This window comes from Danio rerio, chromosome 16 (genome assembly GCF_052040795.2).
Source record: "Danio rerio strain M-AB ecotype USA chromosome 16, GRCz13ab, whole genome shotgun sequence".
In the NCBI taxonomy this organism is placed as follows: Eukaryota; Metazoa; Chordata; class Actinopteri; order Cypriniformes; family Danionidae; genus Danio; species Danio rerio.
In genome coordinates, this window is record NC_141036.1 from 23,031,405 (window position 1) to 23,053,541 (window position 22,137).

The following is a 22,137-nucleotide window of genomic DNA, read 5'->3' on the forward strand; positions in this document are numbered from 1 at the left end:
ATTGAACTGAAGTGTGATAAACCGGAGTCTAGTTATGTTTTAACAAGGGGCAAATTACTTTTTCACACAGAGCATAACCCTTAATAATAAAAACCATTATTTGAAGACTGCATGATGTGTTTAGTTGTGTTATCTGTGACATGCTATACAGTGGTATTTTTTCATAGATATAAGGTCAGAGGATGTTTGTATTTGCACAATATTGTCACATGTATTTATGAGTTCCTAAATTTTCTCTTGAGTTTTATTGTTGGCCATACACAATTTGGCAATACACAAATTGGTTGTTTTTTTATAGAGACATTTTGCTCAAAAGTCCAAAATAGAATATTTGATGCCAGATTTAAGCAGTTTCAGTGGTTTTGAATATTCAGGACTTTAACATTTTTGAGTTTTTTCTTTCTTTTTTAAGTAACCCAGAGAAACTTTCACATGTGATGATCATTAGGTAGAGCAAATGTACAACATTTTCAGGTACACTCTAAATTGAGCCTCTAGGGGTCCCTATTTTAGACTAAAGTTCCGGGTTTAGTTTGATCACATGACACAGCGCCCATGTAGTCATGTGACTGCTGCAACTACAGCGTGACAACAACCTGATTTTTAGTTTACTCATGTTTCATCTGCCAGTGTAAACGGTTTCTGGATTTCTCGTTGGATTTTGGCCTTAGGGTAAGCCAGTCATTGATTAGAAAAAAACTATTTTAATTAGGAAACATTTTATTGTGTTACTCAACTACCAATATATCACAATTGCTATTTGTTTGTTTATTCTGTTATGCATTATATGCCAGGGTTGTCCTTTAATTGACCGCATTTGCACTGTTCGACGGGATTTGTCGTTGCTTATTTTCTCTGATAATATGTTTGGGCATGTAAAGACAGACGGCAACTTGAGCCTTTTAATATCAAGCTCGATCATTAATCCCTGTGTCACATTTCTTTGCTGTCGCTACTTCAGACTTCACAATGCTGAAGGAAACGCTGAGGCTGCTCTTCGTCTGGGCTGTTCTGGAGTCAGTTTGCTCACGCGGATGTTCCTCATTTTTCTGCCGCAAAACACGTCGGGTGAGCGGTTCGCGTTTTGGAGCTGACCCGGGCAAACCACTGATGCTCACCCCTTATCTGGAGCAAGGCAAGATAGAAGAAGGTATGCTAGCTGTTCAATTCTTCATAAACTTTTTTTAAAGCCACCTGTAAAAGGAAGATATTAAAATAGATTTCTTTTTTTTATTTATTTATTATTTTTAATTAAAGACAGTGGTTTACTGTCTTTAAATAAAACAAATTATAAAAATATTAAATCACCAGTCCTAGCTAATGCTATAAGCTAGCCACACTATTAAATTATCAAAAGAGTAGACTAAATTTAAGCTTTAAGGCTGAATTGTAAGGCTACTTGCATGGTATTATTCATTCATTCTTTTTCTTTTTGGCTAAATAAAGGTATACTTACCTTTATTTATCACAGAGGAATTATCCAAACTTATCCAGCAACCCAACATTGGGAAACACCCATACACTCTTGCGTTCGCACACATACACTACGGATAGTTTAGCTTATTCAAGTCACATATACCACATCTTTAGACTGTGGGGGAAATCCACACGAACATGGGGAGAACATGCAAACTCTACACAGACTGTGACCCAGTCGGGGCTCGGACCAGCGACCTTCTTGCTGTGAGGTGATCATGCTACCCACTGCGCCACTGTGACGCCCCTTTTGTGGCATTATTCTTCTCATAATTCAATCATATGATACTCTTTATTCCAGACTCTAGGTCCAATAGTACAAAAGACAGACAAAACCATACAAACCACATAATATACATTAATACAAGACAGTTATGCCAATATTACATAAGAGGTGACTCATAACACACCTCAGTTAGACTAGAGTTTATTAAACAACATTAAAATGCTATTCTTAGTGTTCTCCCATTGACAGATAAACTTATAGATCAAATTTCTCATCAAAGCAAAAAATGATCAAACGCATACCTTACAAAAAATCGCACCCCACTATCTATGTTTTTAAGAAGAATCCTTATAAAATCATTGTTTTCAAACTGCACCTTAAGGAGACTCCATAACTATAACTTTCGATGTTCATTCGATGTATATTTCATTCATTGTCTTTATATCTTGCCCTAAATAAGATGAATAATAACATGCCGTAAATATTTAAGTTTTCCTAACATTTAAACTTGCCCTGACGCACAAAAATCACAGTTCTACATGTCATGTAAACACTCATTTTAAATTATATTGCTCATATTTCTGGCCAAAATCTGCACAAATATGGTTGTCTAATGATTTAAAAGCATCGCCAAGCGCACAGCCAGTAATATAATATTTCAGTGAGTAAATTACAAATAACCACAAAATTGATCAAGGACCAGGAGTGCAGGTTAGAAATAAAATGAAGAATGAAATGATCACTTCAATAACATTAAAAAAATAAAAATGTATATAAATAATTTACAAGTTGAATGAACAAATAATGGACAAATAAATAGACATATTTAAATGTCTATTAAAATTGTGTTTTTAAATGTCATTTAATAAAGCAATAAAACAGATGCATTTAAAAATGCATTTAAAATGTATAAATAAACAATTATATAGCTGTTTAATTCATGTTTTAAAACACATATTAATCAATTTTAATCTTATACTGAAAAATGTATTTTCGAATGCCTGAACATTCCCTAAAGCCCTTTTAAAAGTATTCAAGTAGTGAGTATTACACTTTGAAAAGTTGATGCGTTTACATGCAGTTCATTCTGTAATGCATTTAGTGATCTTCCCATCCTCGTTTCTTCATTTGTTGATTGATTGATTCATATTTTGTTCCTTTCTACATTTGGTCATTTGTTCATTCATTAATTTGTTCATATCTTGTTTGTTTGTTTGTTTGTTCGTTCCTTCCTTCCTTCGCTCGTTCATTCCTTCCTTGAATCCTTCCTTCTATCATTTGGTCCTTCCTTCATTAGTTCGGTTCTTCTTTCATTCGGTTTTTCCTTTCATTCCTTGTTCGGTCCTACCTTCATTTGGCCCTTCCTTCCATTCTTCATTCGTTCCATTTAGTGATTGTTTAAGGCTGTTCAGTGATTTCAGTCATCATACAGTCAACCTCCTTCATCTTCTCATCAGTGATATGCAGTTTATAAAAAGTCTCCAGATCAACGCATCAAGATTTTGGATATCTTTTTGGACCCTTTTAATGCTTCAAAAATGTTTTCTGCATTTATAAAGCGCCCCTGTTTTGTGGTTGTTCAGTATGATGCGATTTACTTTCTATGTGCGATTTGATTGGTCAGGAATCGCAATTTTTCTACTTTAGCCAATCACCATAGACAAGAAAGAAGTGACTGCAGGTTGAGGTAAAATAGTCAATTAAAAGTACAGATACAGCATTACTAATGTACTCAAGGGGAAGTAAAAGCATACATTTTTAAAACTTAGTAAATTACAATTCCTGAGAAAAACTACCCAGTAATTGGAGTATTTGTAGTTTGTTACTTTTTACTCCAGTTTCCCCAGTGATAATAATACAATTCTTTGCATTGTGTTTGTGTAGCCAAAAAACTGAGTTTGGTGGGTCCCCTTCCTGGTGCCAATGTCAAAAGTTACTCTGGATATCTCACTGTGAACAAAACCTACAACAGCAACCTTTTCTTCTGGTTCTTCCCTGCCCAGGTACTGTAGTATAATATTATCATTTTATTTTGCAACACTCCACATGATCAATACTAAAGATAAGGTAGTTCAGCTGACTGCAGTTTAGTTTTAGTTGTCAGGTGTTTTTAGATGTCGTTGACAGCATTTTTCGTATATAAAGTTTTATTGCTGTGGACTGCAGTGCACACTGATTTATTGTTGTACATGTTTTATCTTTTAGGAGAGACCAGAGACTGCTCCGGTTCTGCTGTGGCTGCAAGGAGGACCAGGAGGAACCTCTATGTTTGGCTTGTTTGTGGAGCACGGCCCATATTTTGTATATAAGAATCTCACATGTGAGTAGAAACATCTGTTAAGAGAGATTACTGTGCTCTTCGTTTTCCCACATTATTAATATTCTTAGGCCAAAAAGGATATTTTGTTGCTTAATAGAAAACGCACAGTTTTCCTGGCTCATAATGCGGCAGAGGTGGCATCCTGATCATGAAACAAACACATTTTGCATTTATCTTGTAAAAGTAAAACATTTTATCTAAAGGTAACCTAATATGCAAAAATTGATTTAATTAGTGGTTTAAGCACAGTTGTGTGACAACAGTCATGTCACCGGCCTCTTAAGGTAAAAATTAATACATTTTTTTTTTTTATAATTACAATTTATAAAAACAGTCTGCAGAAACACTTTGACTGATATTCTACCTTTGTACATGTCATAAGAGGAGGAAAGTTGAGCCACTATGCTGAAACAGGCATTTGTAGCTCTGCCTCATTTTAAAAAGAGCACAGTCTCAAAAGTAGTGTATTACCTTTTAAAGATGGTCTGACTGTTGACTGTGTTTTTGCAGTGGGCTATAGGCATTTCCCCTGGACATCACGCTATTCAGTTCTCTACATTGACAACCCGGTAAGTTTAGTGTGTTTTAGTTACTTTTAAACCATGACATCCCAATCTGACACCGAAGAACGAGCAGAGACAAAAGTTTGTTTAAGTAAATTAAACCAAAGTGCTGTGCCTTTATGTAGGAAATGGACTATCTAGATCAGCAGGTATCAATATTTGTTATTCCTCATTTTAACAAGAGAAACAGAAACTAGAATGTCAAATAAACAAACTGTAAACAAAGAGCTTATTTACCATTTGGATTGTTAGTCACAGTTATGTTGATTAAGGCTGTGCAATATAACAGTATATAATGTATGGACAAAATAAAGTCTATCGTTTAATATTATGCTCTGGTGTTTATTTTGTGGTGTCACAAATCAGATTGTTTTGTAGTAATATTCATTCATAATTACATCTATACATATTATTAAGAGGATGCAGACAGAAACACGAATAACAGAAGTGCGAGTCTTGAAATTACAATGTTTACAGTTTTTATTTTATTTAGCTATATATATATATATATATATATATATATATATATATATATATATATATATATATATATATATATATACATACATACATACATTTTTTTTTTTTTTATGTTGGCATGTACACTATAAAAAAAGATTTTCTTTCTTGGGGTTAATTTTCTTTTGTTTCCAGTCCAAATATCTACAAATTCTTTAATCAAAAAGCATTTTGTAGACAAGCAAAACATACGGTATAGTGTTGTTTTCAGAAATAATGTCAAAATTATAGATGTGAAAATGTATTCATCCATTTCCTTTTTCGGCTTAGTCCCTTTATTAATCTGGGGTTGCCTCAACGGAATGAACCACCTACTTATCCAGCATATGTTTTGCCCTTCCAACTGCAACCCATCACTGGGAAACACCCATACACACTCATACACTATGGCCATTTTAGCTTACCCAATTCACCTACTGTATTCCACGTCTTTGGACTGGGGGAGAAACCAGAGCACCCGGAAGAAACCCATAGGAACACGGGGAGAACTTGCAAATTCCACACAGAAACGCTAACTGACACAGCTGAGGCTTGAACTAGCGACTTTTTAGCTGTGAGACAGTTGTGCTACCCACTGCACCACCGTGCTGCCCTATAAAATTTTAAATTTTTTTTCTTAAAACAAACAAAGTAATCTACCAACAGGGTGCTTACCTCATTAGCAGATCATTTAGCTTGTTTTAAGAAAAAAATTCGCTTAATTTTGACTTATTTTTTAAAACATGACCTTTGAAAAGGAAAAAAGGAAGGAAGAAAAGCATTTTTGCAGTGTAATCGTTTGTTTTGAACTTGGTTTTATATATTATTAATATTTAGCTAGTATTTCTACTTTTGTTTTTAATCAATATTGCCCTAATGTTCTAAGTAAATTGAGAAAGATGATCACATCTGAAGTAGTACATTTCTGAGTATATACTTGCATTCTGTCAATAAAAACGGTACTCGTTGTCAGAATATGAGATGGCTTATCTTGTGATATGAGATTTTTGTCATATTGCATAGCCCTAATGTTGATTACTTTCTTCACTCCCAATTAGCTCAATTTATGGGAATATGTGCATATTGAAATGCTCAGTTAAGATGATGTGACATTAGAAAAGACTGGCTGTGTCATCTGGAAGTCTGCTTGTTTTCATTAGTTTTGCTTTTATTCTTATTGACTGGCTTGTTCACTAAACAACAGCCAATCAGAGTGCTGATGGCCCTCATGCAGATTCAGCATGCTGAATCGTCTGAACTGCTGCCAACTTGAGCTCAACTAGAACTACTGTGTGGACTACACTACTAAGTCTAGGGGCCAGTAACTATGGTGTGCATCTCTCAGGCTAGTTTTTATCCTAATGCACACCATATTTAACCGATGGCCCTTAGACTAAGATGGTTATGTCTAAATAACAACTGTCTATTTATTTTTGTATTTTCATCAATTTTAATTAAATAAATTAATGCATATATTAATTTATTTTTAATATATTTCTATATTTTCTTTTTTATAGATATTTTATTAATATATATATATATATATATATATATATATATATATATATATGTATATGTATGTATATATGTATGTATGTATATATGTATGTATATATATGTATGTATATATGTATGTATGTATATATATATGTGTATATATATATATATATATATATATATATATATATATATATATATATATATATATATATATATATGTATATGTGTATATATAATAGTTTTTTATATTTATTTTTATTTTTATTTATTTTTGTTTTTTTTTCCAAAATATGTTTTTATAAATAATGTATCAAAAGAAGGTGATTTGGCTAAAAGAAACAAAATGGTTATCATAATACTTTTCCAGTTGATTGTTTGCATTAAGAACTGCTTTATTTTTTTTTCTTAATAGTTTTAAGGTTTTTTTAAATTTTCTTACATCATGTGTTTAAATAGACAAAATAAGGTACTTTTTAATTAAATAGGTGGTCATTTACATAAGCTTCTATTATAAATATCCAAACATTGGATTAAGTTGCAGAAAAGATTGTAAATAGGCACAGAAGAAAAAGATAATAAGTAGCACTTTAATTTGATGGTTCATTTGAGAATTAGTAGACGGTCTGCCTAATATCTGTTGATACTGCTCCTTCAACAGACATTTAACTGACTATAAGAAACTTTGCTAGTACATGTCAACTTACACTAACCCCAACCTAACAGATACGGCCTGGTCCAGGATATGGAAACCGTGGGATCATCTAGTCGCTGGTCTTGGATAGAATCAGTGACTCTGCATAGTCTGAGGGCCTCGCAAAGAGTATCCCCAGATGGAAATAGAGAATAAAAAGTATAATTAGCGTAGCTGCTGTTCATAGTGTATATAAACAAGATGTAAATTGTAGATGCAATGTAACCTAATTAAACAAACACACCATCAAAATAAAGTGTGACTGAGTAAATTAAAATGTTTTATAGTACATAATCAGGCATATAATGTATGAACATATCCCTCTGTAAAAACCTTCAGAATACAGACATGAACAGGTTGATTTATGTAAGTGCTGCAGAAGTGGAGATATATGGCTCAGTGCACAAGAAACTCATTTTGGCCTTAAAATGATGGGTTACAATTAAAATATACTGACGCAAATTGATAATGCTAAATAATAAAAACAATGTGTAAAGGTGTATTACAGTCGTTTTCTTTTCATTAGACAAAAAAAAGTCCAAAAAAATCACAAATGTATTGATTTAATGTGTTCTCAAGAAAATAAACATGTAATATTAAATGTATATGTGTTATATTATATCCCATGGCTTTTTTATGCAGTTTGAGAATGTTAATATTGTACTTTTATAAAAAAAAATGTAGATCATTAGATATCATTGTTAAATGCATTCAGGGTAGCTAATTATATTTTCTGTCTTGAGTGTTGATTTATTAGCACATAATTTAATTATCACACAAATTAGGAACGGAAAAAAATGTTGATCAACAGTCCTCCTTCAAATACACTGATTCTGTACATGAAGTCTCGTGTGTGTGGTTTGTTTTTCAGGTTGGGACAGGATGGAGTTTCACTGAGGATGACCGAGGGTTTGCCCAAAACCAGGATGATGTGGGCAGAGACTTGTATAGGTACAGTGTCAGTGATTTTACTGTATATCTAAAGCAATGCTGGTGATCTTGTATTAATCTTTTTCATTTCCTCTGCAGTGCCCTGACTCAATTCTTCCAGATATTTAGGGAGTTCCAGTCAAATCCGTTTTATGCTACTGGCGAGGTGAGAAAAGGGAGATTTTGGATTGATGTGATATAAATCCTGCTGTCATTATGCAGTCAAAAGAATGTGTTGTCTGCATTATAACAGGTTTTATATTTGACATCTGTAGTCATATGCAGGAAAGTATGTTCCAGCGATTGGCTACTACATCCACAGGAACAATCCCTCCGCTAAAGTGAAGATCAATTTTAAAGGAGTGGCCATTGGAGATGGATTGTGTGACCCTGAACTGGTAAATAACAATAAAATAATAATAATAAATGTTTATTTTCAATTGTAGGGGATAATGATTTACAGTAATTTGATCGCTACCACTGACACAAACATTTTTGCTAACAATAAGCAGCACCCTTACAGCATTTATTAATCTTGGGTATAATTTGTAGCTTTTTACTAATGTATTAAAATCAAAAGTTGTAATTTTTAACACCACTTCTTGCTCTGTGATTTAAAATGAACAAACGGTAAACAATGCTATTTTTTATTGTTTAGTAACAACCATTAGTAACAATATATATATATATATATATATATATATATATATATATATATATATATATATATATATATATATATATATATATATATATATATATATATATATAAATATATATATATATATTAGGGCTGTAACGATACACCAAACCCACGATTCGGTTCGTATCACGATTTTTGACCCACGATTCGATTCGTATCACGATTTTTTATTTTATTTTTTTCGTGTGGGGTGGGGAAAAAAAAGATTTTTAAAACTATTTTTAATTAAATAACATTTGAAAAATCTTTATAAACTAAACATCAAAGAACAATATTAACTATGCAAATTATTAACAATATAAATAGCCATATATAAAATAAATAAATAGCCAAAGCTATATCACTTCTGTTTTCTTTGTAACAAAATACTGTTGAAAAACCAAACTAAACTCCATTGTTTAGATGGTTCAAGCATGTTGAAAATTATTTTTCAATCAAGTTCTCTTGCATAGAAAAAGTAAATTAAATAGCTAGGGATGCTCATTTCGTTAATTTTGCTAACCGACAACCGCCGCTCATTAATCGGTTATTAACGGTTAACTGGTCAGATTACTATTAATTTTATATTAAACAAATTGACGTGTCTATTTTGTGTATGACACATTAAATATTGCATTTTAAAATACTGATTTATTTTTATATATTAATAGCGGAACAGAACAACAGAGCATCTTCACGCACCTGCAGTGTTTAGCACAGAAGAGCAGAATAATCTAAATAAAATGAATAAAATAAATAGGACTGCCCTAAATTATTTTCACTTAAATAATTAATTTATTTTACAAAACGAAAATACTGACTGATTCTTTTTAATAACCGGCATAGGCTTTTTTTCCAATCATATGTTTATTTCTTCCGTCAAATAAAAATCGCAGACTTCCTCAAATTGCTCGCTCCACGGAAAATATGCATTTATTTAATGCCCCGCTGTTATTATTATAATCACAAAACCTTTTACATTTTAATAGAAATCCTTATTTTAAAGATTATGTCCTGATATAGCCTATGGTTTCCTCTCTCTCCCTCGCGGTTCAAGTGCGCGCGCTGCCTGATGAAAAGACAACAACACGCGCGCATATGTAGACTTTTTGTAAACAGTTTGTTTAAATATGATATTGCATTAATCTGCGTACATGCTTTAAGCTGTAAAATAAAAAGTAAAGCCTATTTGTTGCGTTTATTATGCAGATCCAGGTCAACATAAGCGCTGGTTTAGTATCAACAGGTCTGTATCAAACAGCAATATTCTTCTTCCATTTTGCTTCTTTAGCAAATGTGTCTGTAGGCACGGGTTATACGTTATCGTCCCGCAAATTAAGTATGCCTTGCAGTTAAACAAGTGGCCGAAAACAAGGCGCACCTTACTGCCTTTATGTTGACAAGGAAAAAAGAAGAGGCTCGGTCCTCTTATAAATGACTGAATCAGCTAGGTATCGATTGTGCAAAAGTGTTGCTGTCTGTGTTGTTGCAATTGTAATATTTAATACTATTGTGATATTCAAGTTTTGTATATTCATACAGCTCTGGATAACTTAAAACAACGATTAGACCTTCAGAGCGGTGTTAATGCGTCCTGAAGTAAAGCGAAACGGCTATAAACTCCAGCAAGATAGAGTGATTATATGCAGAGCCATATACCTTTATCTCTAAATAAAGTAGGCTATAACTATAGAAACTGTGTTTATTTTAACTGAAAGCTTCGTCGTGTTTTCTGACCTCATGCACCTGTCAGTCAGCACTCCCAAAGGTTCAAACAGAAAGCGCACTGCACGGTTACAGAAAAGTTTGGCTGTTACCTAACATCTGGTGAACGCCCATCCCTCTCTGCGCAGCCACATTAACAGTGTGAGCAAATCATCGTATATGCGCTGAAAATCCGGCCGCTTTGACAGCATTGGCAATGTTTCTGGCGTTGTCGGTTGTCAAGCCGGGTTAAGTTGGTTTTGTTTTTGATATTCTTGACACATTCAGACGGCCCCTTAATAAGAGCTCTGTGCGAGCTCTCCCGGCTAAATATTGCGAGGGCTTAAACGGAGCAGTGCTTGTAATTTCGAATGAAAAAAAGTGTTAATTAGCTCAACTTTTGCAGGCACGCGTGACGTTATTGGAAAGGTATCACGGGGTGGGTGTGTCGCGATTCTTCCTTATTACACCGCGACACAGGATCGTAGATCTGAGTGTCGCGATTTCGATTTTATATCGTGTATCGTTACAGCCCTAATATATATATATATATATATATATATATATATATATATATATATATATATATATATATATATATATATATATATATATATATATATATATATATTGTCTGTGTTAAATAAAAACGAACAGAAAAAAATGAGTATGATTTATTAAAAACTATTTAAAAAGGCTATTATATATTTGAAATGTAATATAAAATATCTAAAACATTCAATTTCTAATAAATATTATTTATTCATTAATTTTCTTTTCGGCTTAGTCCCTTTATTAATCTGGGGTTGCCACAGCAAACTTATTCAGCATCTTTTTACGCAGCGTATGGCCCATCACTGGGAAATCTAATAAATATAATTCTTTTCTTTTTTTTAATTCTATTAAATCATGGTCATATATAAATTATGAACTTTTACTTAAAGAAAAATTCTAAATATTTGTATAAAAATATTTATTTTGAAAAGATAGTTTTTTATTCTTTTTTTTTAACCAGATACTATAATAATAATAATAAGGATGATGATAATAAATTATATTACAGGAACATATATATTTACCTTATACCATATACATACCATATATAACTGTAATTTTGATGCATTAGTATTTTGTAAAATATTAAAATGACATCAGGTAATAAAAAAAGAAAAAAGTACATTATTTTTATTTTATATATATACTTATTTATATTTATACACACACACACACACACACACACACACACACACAATAAAAATAATTTTTTTATTTTTTTATTTTTTTTACCTGATGTCATTTTTATATTTTACAAAATACTAATGCATCAAAATGAGACCATGTTGTACAGTGTTTTTCCTCTGTTGGCGATATGCAGACTTCAAATCTGCTGCTCTTCTCTGTCTCAGATGCTGGGAGGCTATGCAGATTTTCTCTATCAGACGGGTCTGGTGGATGAACTGCAGAGGCAGCATGTGAAGATGCAGACAGATGCAGGAGTCAAACTGATTCAGGAGCAGCGATGGGTGGAGGCCTTCCAGGTGAGCCTGTTTTTTCAGCAGATATTGAATCTGTTCCACTAGATACTTGTTATTAGGATGCATTTTCATCAGCCCTATCACTTACAACATTTTGAACCAATTTTATATGTGGAAGTCATAGAAACTTCACTTCAGCACAGATGTCTTTACAATATGCTGGCAAACAAAAGCAGTTCAGTCTTTTCTCCAGAATAACTTTATTTATATGAAGCTAGTAATATTATATATTTTAAATGAGGATAAAAGCTGTTTGACATTTAAGTTTGACATTTAAACTCTTACTCATTTCTGTACTTCTCCTCCCTGGCATTTAAAAAGGCCAAATTTAATTTTGACCCTGAAAGAGCACAAAAAAAATGCAGCACGCCCAGAAAATGTAGAAGTTTTCCTCTTCATAGACCTGTTTAATAGAGATTGGTGATTCGAGAAATAAAAATTTTCAACGTTTCAAAACAGTAGAGTATAATTAAATTTGCCTCGCAAAAAATTATTCACCATTTCAAAGTGTAAAAACATGACATGCTAGGTACACCTGCTGATCAACTGTGTAAATGCAACAAAAACGCAGTAAAACATTTATTAAAATGGGTCTTATCAGACACTGCAAACTGTAACATATCAGAAATGTCCTTAGCTCATTTAATATTATTAAATATTGAAGGGATAGTTCACACAAAAATTTTAATTTACTTAATTTTAGTCATTTACTCGTCCTCTGGTGGTTCCAAACTTTCATGTGTTTTTCTTTTGTTGAACACAAAACTATATATTTTTAAGAACGCTGAAAACCTAAAACCACTGACTTCCATAGGAAAAACAAATACTCTGAAGGTCAGTGGTTACAGGTTTCCAGCATCCTTCCGAATATCATCTTTTGTGTTTAACAGAAGAAAGTAACTTGATGGGGTTTGAAACAAGTAAAGGGTAAATAAATAATGAATTTATATAAATGAATTATCATTTTTGGGTGAACTTTTCCTTAAAGTTTCTGCACTCTTTTCTAAAAGTTATGAAGGCTTATAATTTTGTTCCATTGTGGGCTCTGTTGACAGAGTGCTTAAAAGTGTTCTTGGATTTTCAAAGGATTACAGTTGATCCACTGAATTCACAATAGAATGTTTTGGTTGTTTTTGGTTTCTTTTCTGGACTTTAAACATTTCGGGCTCTATCATACACCTGGTGCATTAAGGCGCAAGCCATTTTTACGTGATTTGTTACTATTTTTAGACCAATGCAACTGATATTTGCATGTTTTTTACCACGTTGTTTAAATAGCAAATCCATTTGCGCCACTTTGTGGTCTTATTGGGTGTTCTGGTCTATAAAGGAGGTGTGTTGTTGGCACATTGCTATTTTGAGGAATTGAAATAGACCACACCATTGACCAACTAAAAGCTGGTCTAAAGTCCAGCACAGGGTGTGTTAGTTTTGCACCTATGCAGGTTAAATGCTTAATACACAGGATATACAGCAATGCACAAATATCTTTACATATGAAAAAATAAAGGAATAAAATGTTACAAAAATGATTATTTACTACAGAAATATGAAAAAAACACTACCTCCATGCCTTCAACTCGGGGGGCTTTTTTTTTAGTTTATTCATGGCAATTTGCAATTTTATTTTAAAGTTATTATCAGTAGTAGTATTATTTATTATATGCATGATTATTTTTGTTTTAATAAAAACAAGTTTAGATTTGTCCATCTGTCATATTGTGGGGATGTCTGCATCACCATATGGGGCATACTGTAAGAACAGAACGTGTTTGGATATAACTAAGTTTTTTAACCTCACTTCACTATTACTATTCATTTATTTGTTTGCTGGATGTTACAACTGAATTTAGAAATAGTTTTAAAACAAATTTTTGCGCTTAAACAAAATTTAATATGTAGGCTAATGGATGTCTTCAGTGGAGTGCGTCCAACACCGTTTGCTTATGCACAAAAGTGAAGCAGTAAAGTAAAGTGACCGAATGGAGGAGGCTCATTCTTTATCCTTACGCAGATGGTTTGTTTTACTGATTTCTCGCTAGTGAAGTATTCAGTTTTTCCACTTACAAAGTCCGCCATGTAAATAGCAAATGCACCATAGTGTGATGCAATTGACTCTTAAAGCAAATGTGAGATGAAACTCTGATTGGTTTAATGCACGTTTGGCTCAACACCCCTATAACTCATTAAGAGAATAAGCTCAACCCTGTTAGACCATGCGCTGCAGCGCAAACCGTATTTTTCCGCCCTTAAAATAGCAACATTAGATTCAGATATGCCCTTAATGGTTTTGTGTAATGCGCTTTAGGGCCTTATCATACACCCTGTGCAAGGCACGACGCAGCTGTTGTTTGCTAGTTTTAGCTCGGCGCAAGAGTTATTTTGACTTTTTGCATCATGCTGTTTAAATAGTAAATGCATTTGCGCTCTTATGTGCGCCCATAGGTGTTCTGGTCTAAAAAAGGAGGCATTTATAGGTGCATTGCTGGCATGTTGCTATTTTGAGGAACTTAAATAGGCAAAATAGACCAGAATAAAGCGTGAAGACCAGAAGGGATCTTCACGCGCGCGCTCAACTGATCGAGCGCGAGAAAACAATTCCCGCGCCCGCACATCATCATCTGTGCGCACGATGGACGCTCTCGCGAGCGAGGTCATGCCTACAGCGCGCGCGCGCGATTAGTTCTCTCCGCTCGCTCGCTGGTTCTTCTCTCTGCTCACGCGAAACATTTTGGATTTTTGTCAGTCCTAGGGCGGGACTTAGATTACTTGTTATCTCTAACGCTATTGGCTACTGTAGTTTTTGAGCTGTAGTTTTTGAGCTGTAGTTTTCTCACGTGTAGTGTCTGCTCACGGTTAACTTCTCCTCGTGCGCACCGCTGTGCTCGATTAATATTGGCATTGATTTGCCGCCATAAATATCTTTACAAATGAATAAGGATTAAAATATTACAAAAATTATTATTTTTTAGCCTACTTAAAAACCACTACCTCCATGCCTTCTGAATTTTGGGGGGCTTTTTTAGTTTATTTATGACAGTTTGCTTTTGTATAATGTTATTATTTGTAGTAGTGTTGTTTATTATATGCATAATTATATTTGTTTTATTAAAAAAAAAATTTACCACCTGCACACCTGTCAGGTTGTAGACCAAATGGGGCATAGCATGTGTATTTGGATATAACTTTTTTTGGAACTGAATTTAGAAATAGTTTTGAAACAAATCTTTGCGCTAAACAAAAAAAAATATTGTATAGGCTCATGGATGTCTGTGCGTACAACACGTTTCCTTATCCACGATAGTGAAAGTGAAAGTAAATAATGAGGAGCTTCATCTTTCATTCTTGTGCTGTAGATGCTCAGTTTAACTGTTTTCTTACTAGTGAAGCATTCAAGTTTTTTTTACTTACAAAGTCTGCCATGTAAATAGCAAATGAACAATGGCGGGACGCAACTGACTCTTAAAGGAAATGGGAGAGAAGTATACCTATACCTAAAACTCATTAAGAGAATAAGCTCAACCTTGTTAGACCATGCGCCGCCGCGCAAAGCTGATTTTTCCATCCTTAAAATAGCAAAAGTGGATTCTGACACGCCCTAAATGCTTTTACACCCTGCGCTTCGGGCTTTGCGCATGAATCGTCAAAATAGAGCCCTTAGACTGCACATAGATTGTTTAAATAAAACCCATGAGGTGAGGGTGATTAGTTAATAACATATTATTTGTTTTGGAGTTATCTAACCTTCCAGTTTCATCTGAGAAATGATCATTCATTTTAGCTGAACACTTCTGAATGGGTTACTAAAAGGGAAGCAGAGCTGAGACAAAAACTCTATGTTCTGTCTTAATGTTTTAGTTGAGATTACGTCAAACTTTGACTAAAAAAAATTCACATTTCAAAGCACTTCACAGGACATTTAAATGAACTCTGAAAACATCCCTTTTGCTCCACAGGTGTTTGACAGCTTACTGAATGGGGATCTTGTTCCTTATCCTTCATACTTCCAGAACGTCACTGGTTGCACCAACTACTTCAACTACATGCAGTGTCAGGTAATGTGTTGATTCTACAGACACATTTACTAACAATCAAACGGGTTGTATATTATTTTTGAAGAAATAGTCTGTGCCTAAATCTGTTTTTATTTTTGTTTCTTACTAGGAACCTCCAGATCAGGAGTATTTTTCTTCATTCGTGACTCTACCAGAGGTTCGACGCTCCATCCATGTTGGGAATCTGACCTTCAACGATGGCTCAGATGTGGAGAAACATCTGCTTCAGGATGTCATGAAGTCCATCAAACCCTGGTTGGGCGTCCTGATGGAGAACTATAGAGTGAGGACGCCGTTTTGTTTGTTTTTTTAGATTAAATTAAATACCAACATCATATTTCATTAATAATTTGAATTTAATTTAAGTTTTAGCTTACTAGAACACCTAACTATATGGAATAATTGATCAAATAACAAATACCTGAGATGGTGATGCGCCCACGGCCATGGGTGTACATTATTTCATAATAATTTTCTAATAACTGTAAATTTGAATAATATTTAATAATAACAAATGTTCTTTTTTTTTACTTTGACTTTCATACAGTAGGTCTTGATTTTGTGCCATAAAACTGTGATTGTGTCTCTCAGGTGTTAATCTACAGTGGTCAGCTGGATGTGATCGTTGCGGCCCCTCTTACTGAGCGCTTCTTGCCCACCGTGAGCTGGTCTGGAGCAGACGAGTATAAGGCCGCAGAGCGATTCCCCTGGAAGGTTCAGCCCAGCGACACTGAAGTCGCAGGATACGTTCGACAAGTCAGAGAGTTCTTTCAGGTGAGGGTTTGTATTGCTAGATGTTTGTGTGTTTTTTTTATTGGTTTCTTAATAAATTTGATGGCTGAGTAACTGTGAAATTATTCTTAAAACTTTTTTTAATTATATAATAAATATATTTTGTTTTTATTTAATAGATGTATAATATTGTGTAAAGTGTGCCTATACAACCGTTACAAAAAGCTGCATATTAAAATTATCGCAGTCACTGTAACAAATACATTTTTTAAATATTTGAAAGTAAAAAACAGCAGTTTTTTAGCTTTTTCTTTTATATGTAAATCGTGATAGAGAAAATCCCTATTAATATTATTTAAATAATATTTATAAATATTTGAGAAAATTTTTACATAATATTTGTCTCTATACACAGACATATTTGTCTTTTAAAATATATTTTAATATAAAATGTAAGTGTTTGTTTATACATTTAAATGTAACTTTAGTATTTGAATATTGCTTTAAAGTGCTGTTAAATCCAGATATTGCTTATAATAACAACAAAAAATGGTTTTGTTAATCATTATTATTATTATTATTATTATTATTATGTTTTGTCTTTGTTTATTATTATGATTATTATTATTATTAAATAACAGTTTATCATTATTATTATTATTATTATTATTATTATTTAATATTATCAGTTTATTATTATTATTATTTAATATTATCAGTTTTTTGTATTATTATCATCATCATCGTGTTCATCATTATTAGATATTTTTATTATATATTATTATATTTATTGTTGTTGTTGTTGTTTAATATTATCAGTTTATTATTATTAATATTATTATGTTATTATTATTATTATTATTATTATTATCATTGTTTATCATTATTATACATTTTTGTTATATATTATTATTAATATAATTATTAGTATTATTATTATTATCATTGTGTTTCTCATTATTAGATATTTTTATTATATATAATTATTATTTAATATTATCAGTTTATTATTATTATTATTATTATTATTATTGCTGTTATTATCACCGTGTTCATCATTATTAGATATTTTTCTATTATTATTATTATTATTATTATTTAAATTATCAGTTTATTATTATCATTATCATTGTGTTCATCATTATTAAATATTATATAATATATTGTTGTTGTTGTTGTTGTATAATATTGTTAGTTTCTTATTTTTATCATCATCATTATTATCATTATTATTATTATTATTATTATCGTTGTTGTTGTTGTTGTTGTTGTTGTTGTTATAAGCCTTATTTGCCATAATTAATTGCCTTGTATAATGGGATTAGTTGCAAACATGCCCTAAATCATACTAATATAAAGCTCCTCCTCTCTGTTTTCTTCAGGTTATTGTCAGGGGAGGCGGGCACATTTTACCTTATGACCAACCAGAGAGATCATTCGACATGATAGACAGATTCCTCTCTACAGATGGATTTACATCTCACTGATAGACTGAGATCAAACATGAAATGTGACCAGTGAATGAATCCGTGTTCACTAGCGTAATGTATATTTCAATGCGATATACCGTGCTCTTATGAAGGCACTGTAATGGTTTATATTTTTTATTAGGCTCTGTTAAGTGTAAGGGCTGTTTTATTGTACATGATTTGAAGATGATTTTTGATTAAAGTATGATTTGAATTTAATGTTTTACCTTTTGGTCTTTTAATAATCTATTCCAATGGTTATTCTTATTTATGTGGAGTGATCAGAACTTTTAGTTATGAATAAAGTCATTTAGCAGACAACTTTTATCCAAACAGCTTACAAAAGATTTTTTACAAAGAAAACCACAATTTAAAGGAAATTACAATTTGATTAGCCCTCCTTTTGAAGGCTTAAAGTCTTATTTATTTTAGTTGGAAAGGAATAAACACAGTTTTCTATAATAATAATATAATAATAATAATAATTCATATTCATTATTTTGTTCCCGAATGAGTGCAGAACGAGCCACTGCCGTCCAATGGAGAAATGACTTGCCTAGTTACCTTAATTACATATAGTTCAAGTGCACTTTAAGCTGAATTATCTTTTAAATTAACCAGTAAAACAACACATTATATGCTCTAGAATTACACGTTTATCTTAAAGTTGCCAACAGCGCAGATATTATTCAAAATGAGCGAAATTTATGTTGAATAAATGCCAGTGTCGCAAAAGTTTTTTTTTTTGTCTCCTCGTCCAATTTTACAGTCTCCATCGTTTGTCCTGCAGAGGGCGGCAACTCGCAGTTACAAGGCGTGTGTAATTTTTGTTGTTGTTTTTAATTCAGTGCCACAAGAACAAGAGGTATTACAATTCAAAGTTTTCTGGAAGTGAAAAATATATATGTAAAAAAATACATTTACATCAAATGGCCTGTTTTTAGGGCTTTTTCGTTTTGTGATTTTGTTCTGAAAAGATTTACATATAGCCTTTCATTTGAAGTCATGTATATGGCATTTTCCTAATAGCATAAATAAAAATTTGTTGTCCTTTACAGTTCAGGTTCTCATTAGAATAAAACAGTACATAAAATAAACAATTTTCTATGCTCCTTTTTATTAATTCCAAATTTTTTTTAAAATATTGAGTAAACACAATAAAAAATGTTTCTTTTTCTTGACCACAAAATTCACACATGAAATATTAAGTTAGAATTTTTCCTGTGATTTTTGTCTAGTAGTATTTTTGTTAAACATGTCAAAGCTATTATACAAAACTGTCAGTTTATTTCTCCTCTTTAAGTTGTCTAATGATCTTAAACAGTTTGTTGTTTACTCTTTAGCTTCTATGTATTTTATATATAGCACATTTTGTGCATGCATGGCCATACACCCGGAGCGCTTCACAATCATGAGGGGGGAGGGGGGTGTCTCTCCACTTCACCAACATTGTGCAGCATCCACTTGGATGATGCGACCACCGCCACAGCCCAATGGCTCCAGTGGACAAGAGAGACAGTAATAGAGCCAATTAAGTGGATGGGGTTGATTGGGAGGCCATGATGGATAAGGGCCGATGTATGATATTTGGTCAGGACACCGCTGTTACACTACTCTTTACGAGAAGTGCAATGGGATTTTTAATGACCACAGAGAGTCAGGACCTCGGTTTAACGTCTCATGCGAAAGATGGCCCCTTCACTTTACTGGGGCATTAGGTTGAGCGTCCCCTACTGGCCTCACTAACACCACTTCCAACAGCAACCAAGCTTCCCCATGTAATCTCCCATACAGGTAATGACCAGGCTCAGACCTGCCTAGCTTTAGTGAGTCTGCAGGGTGATATGGCTGTGCTTTGTTTCTGTAAATTTCAGTCTTTGTATTTTTTTATTTTATTATGTTGTTTCTGTTACCCTGTCATTATTAAAAGATATATATATATATATATATATATATATATATATATATATATATATATATATATATATATATATATATATATATATATATATATCTTTACTCCTAAACGCAACCCTAACTATGAATTTTTCTCAAAATCAGAGGTGAATAGTAGTTGAATAACAATCACGTAAAAGCACATAATCCTAACTGTAGCCTAAACTTAACTGCAAAATTATCTGGGCTTTTTAACGAGCATTTACCAAGGATGGGCAAAAAATACATTGAAATGTATTTTAAAATAAAATACCAAATAGGCTACCCTGATTTTAGGTGTATTAAAATAAACTACAAATACAGCAGCCATAATGTGTATGAAAATAAAATACCCTTCCCCATTAAACTGACTTAGTAAAAATTGTTTGATAGCAAATGTGGCCAGTAAAATTGTCCTTATCAATATATCAAGGGAGTTAATAAAAAAAAAATTTATTCACAGAATTTTACAGAAACTAGTTCTTTTTTTCTTTAATGTAAAAACTATTAGCAGTTTTTGATGATTAAATTTGTTTTTCATATGGTGTAACATTTTGAGGCTTAAATCTTTCCCCTTCATTAACCATACAATGAACCTACTGATCAAACAGCCAATGAAGTATTGTAGGAATAATTTATTTTTATCTTGACAAACAAATGTTTGTCATCAGCAATCCATCCAAATCTACTATTATTTGTACAGTATATGTTTTCTCCCAAGATTGTAATCAATGCAAAAGTCAACAACATCTAAAGCACCAATCAGAGGGTGTGTTCATATGTCTTGATGCGTATTTCTTACAAAGTTTTTTAATACAAAAATACAAGACACTAAAGTATTTTGATACAAAATATTAACCCATTTTCATAAACCTCATCAAATGCAAATTACAAAATACTATTTTGTATTTAAAATACATATTTGAAATATATGAATCATATTACATATCATATAATATATGCTTATTTATCCTGCAGGGGTGTCAAGCTGAATTCCTGTTTCAGCCCTGCTTCAACACACCTCTATAGGTATCACACAAGCCTAAAGTGCTCAATTAGTTTGATCAGGTGTGTTTAATTAGAGTTGGAACTTAAGTATGTGGAGCTGTTGACCTCCAGGAGTTCACGTAAACGTTTTACAGTACACGTGTTCAGTTCATTTAAAGATGGGTATGCCTTTTATGTTAATTCATGTTGTTACAGTATGTTAGTTAACAACAGCAACATATGTCGGGCCCTTGATAATGTCTCTCGGGTCTTTCAAATGTGTGGGCGCCTAGAATTGTCCAAACTTTTCACCCCTAGCTGAGCTCCTGGGTAGTGCTGTCGCCTTACTGCTGAGAAGGTCGCTGGTTCGAGCCTCGGCTGGGTCAGTTGGGGTTTCTGTGTGGTTTGCGTGTTCTCCCCGCGTTTGCATGGATTTCCTCCGAGTGCTCCGGTTTCCTCCACAGTCCAAAACATGTACTATAGGTGAATTGGGGATTTCATAAACTGCAGAATATAAAATAAACTTTAGATATGAAAATCTAAACACTAATTTGTGCAGAAATCCCATTACCAATATACCCACAAACGGACACATTGTACAGAAAACTCAAAGCAAGTTTTCACTGTGAACTGACAGATTTCACCGACTAAACAGCTGGAAGTCAGATATATTTCCGCATCATAGCCTATATTTTTTTCTTTGACAAATATGTCCACCAGGGGTCCCTATAACATTAAATATTCAGATGGTAATAGATAGGCTACTGAAGTCTTTAGATTCGCTGAATTCATGTAATTTGTAAAAACTCATAGCAAAAACAAAGAGGAAATAAT

At 32.8% G+C, this 22,137-nt stretch overlaps 2 protein-coding genes across 3 annotated transcripts in view; one reads left to right on the forward strand and one right to left on the reverse strand.

Annotated features, from left to right (window-relative positions):
- Positions 1-631: 631 nt before the first annotated feature.
- Positions 632-18,600, forward strand: cpvl (carboxypeptidase vitellogenic like). The gene is given in 13 exon segments (NM_199278.1): positions 632-672; positions 962-1,150; positions 3,587-3,705; positions 3,908-4,022; positions 4,533-4,591; positions 8,146-8,225; positions 8,304-8,370; positions 8,480-8,602; positions 11,997-12,128; positions 16,082-16,180; positions 16,290-16,463; positions 16,772-16,954; positions 18,295-18,600. Coding segments are annotated over 12 exon segments (1,437 nt in total). The 5' UTR covers positions 632-672; positions 962-969; the 3' UTR covers positions 18,400-18,600.
- Positions 8,999-22,137, reverse strand: part of tax1bp1b (Tax1 (human T-cell leukemia virus type I) binding protein 1b) — a 350,945-nt gene continuing 337,806 nt past the window's right edge. For both annotated transcript variants that reach the window (XM_087285234.1, XM_087285233.1), the window contains exon 12: positions 8,999-11,124. In XM_087285234.1, the coding sequence (XP_087141360.1) occupies positions 11,117-11,124 (8 nt within the window). In that variant the 3' untranslated portion in view covers positions 8,999-11,116. The remainder of the gene's footprint in view (positions 11,125-22,137) is intronic.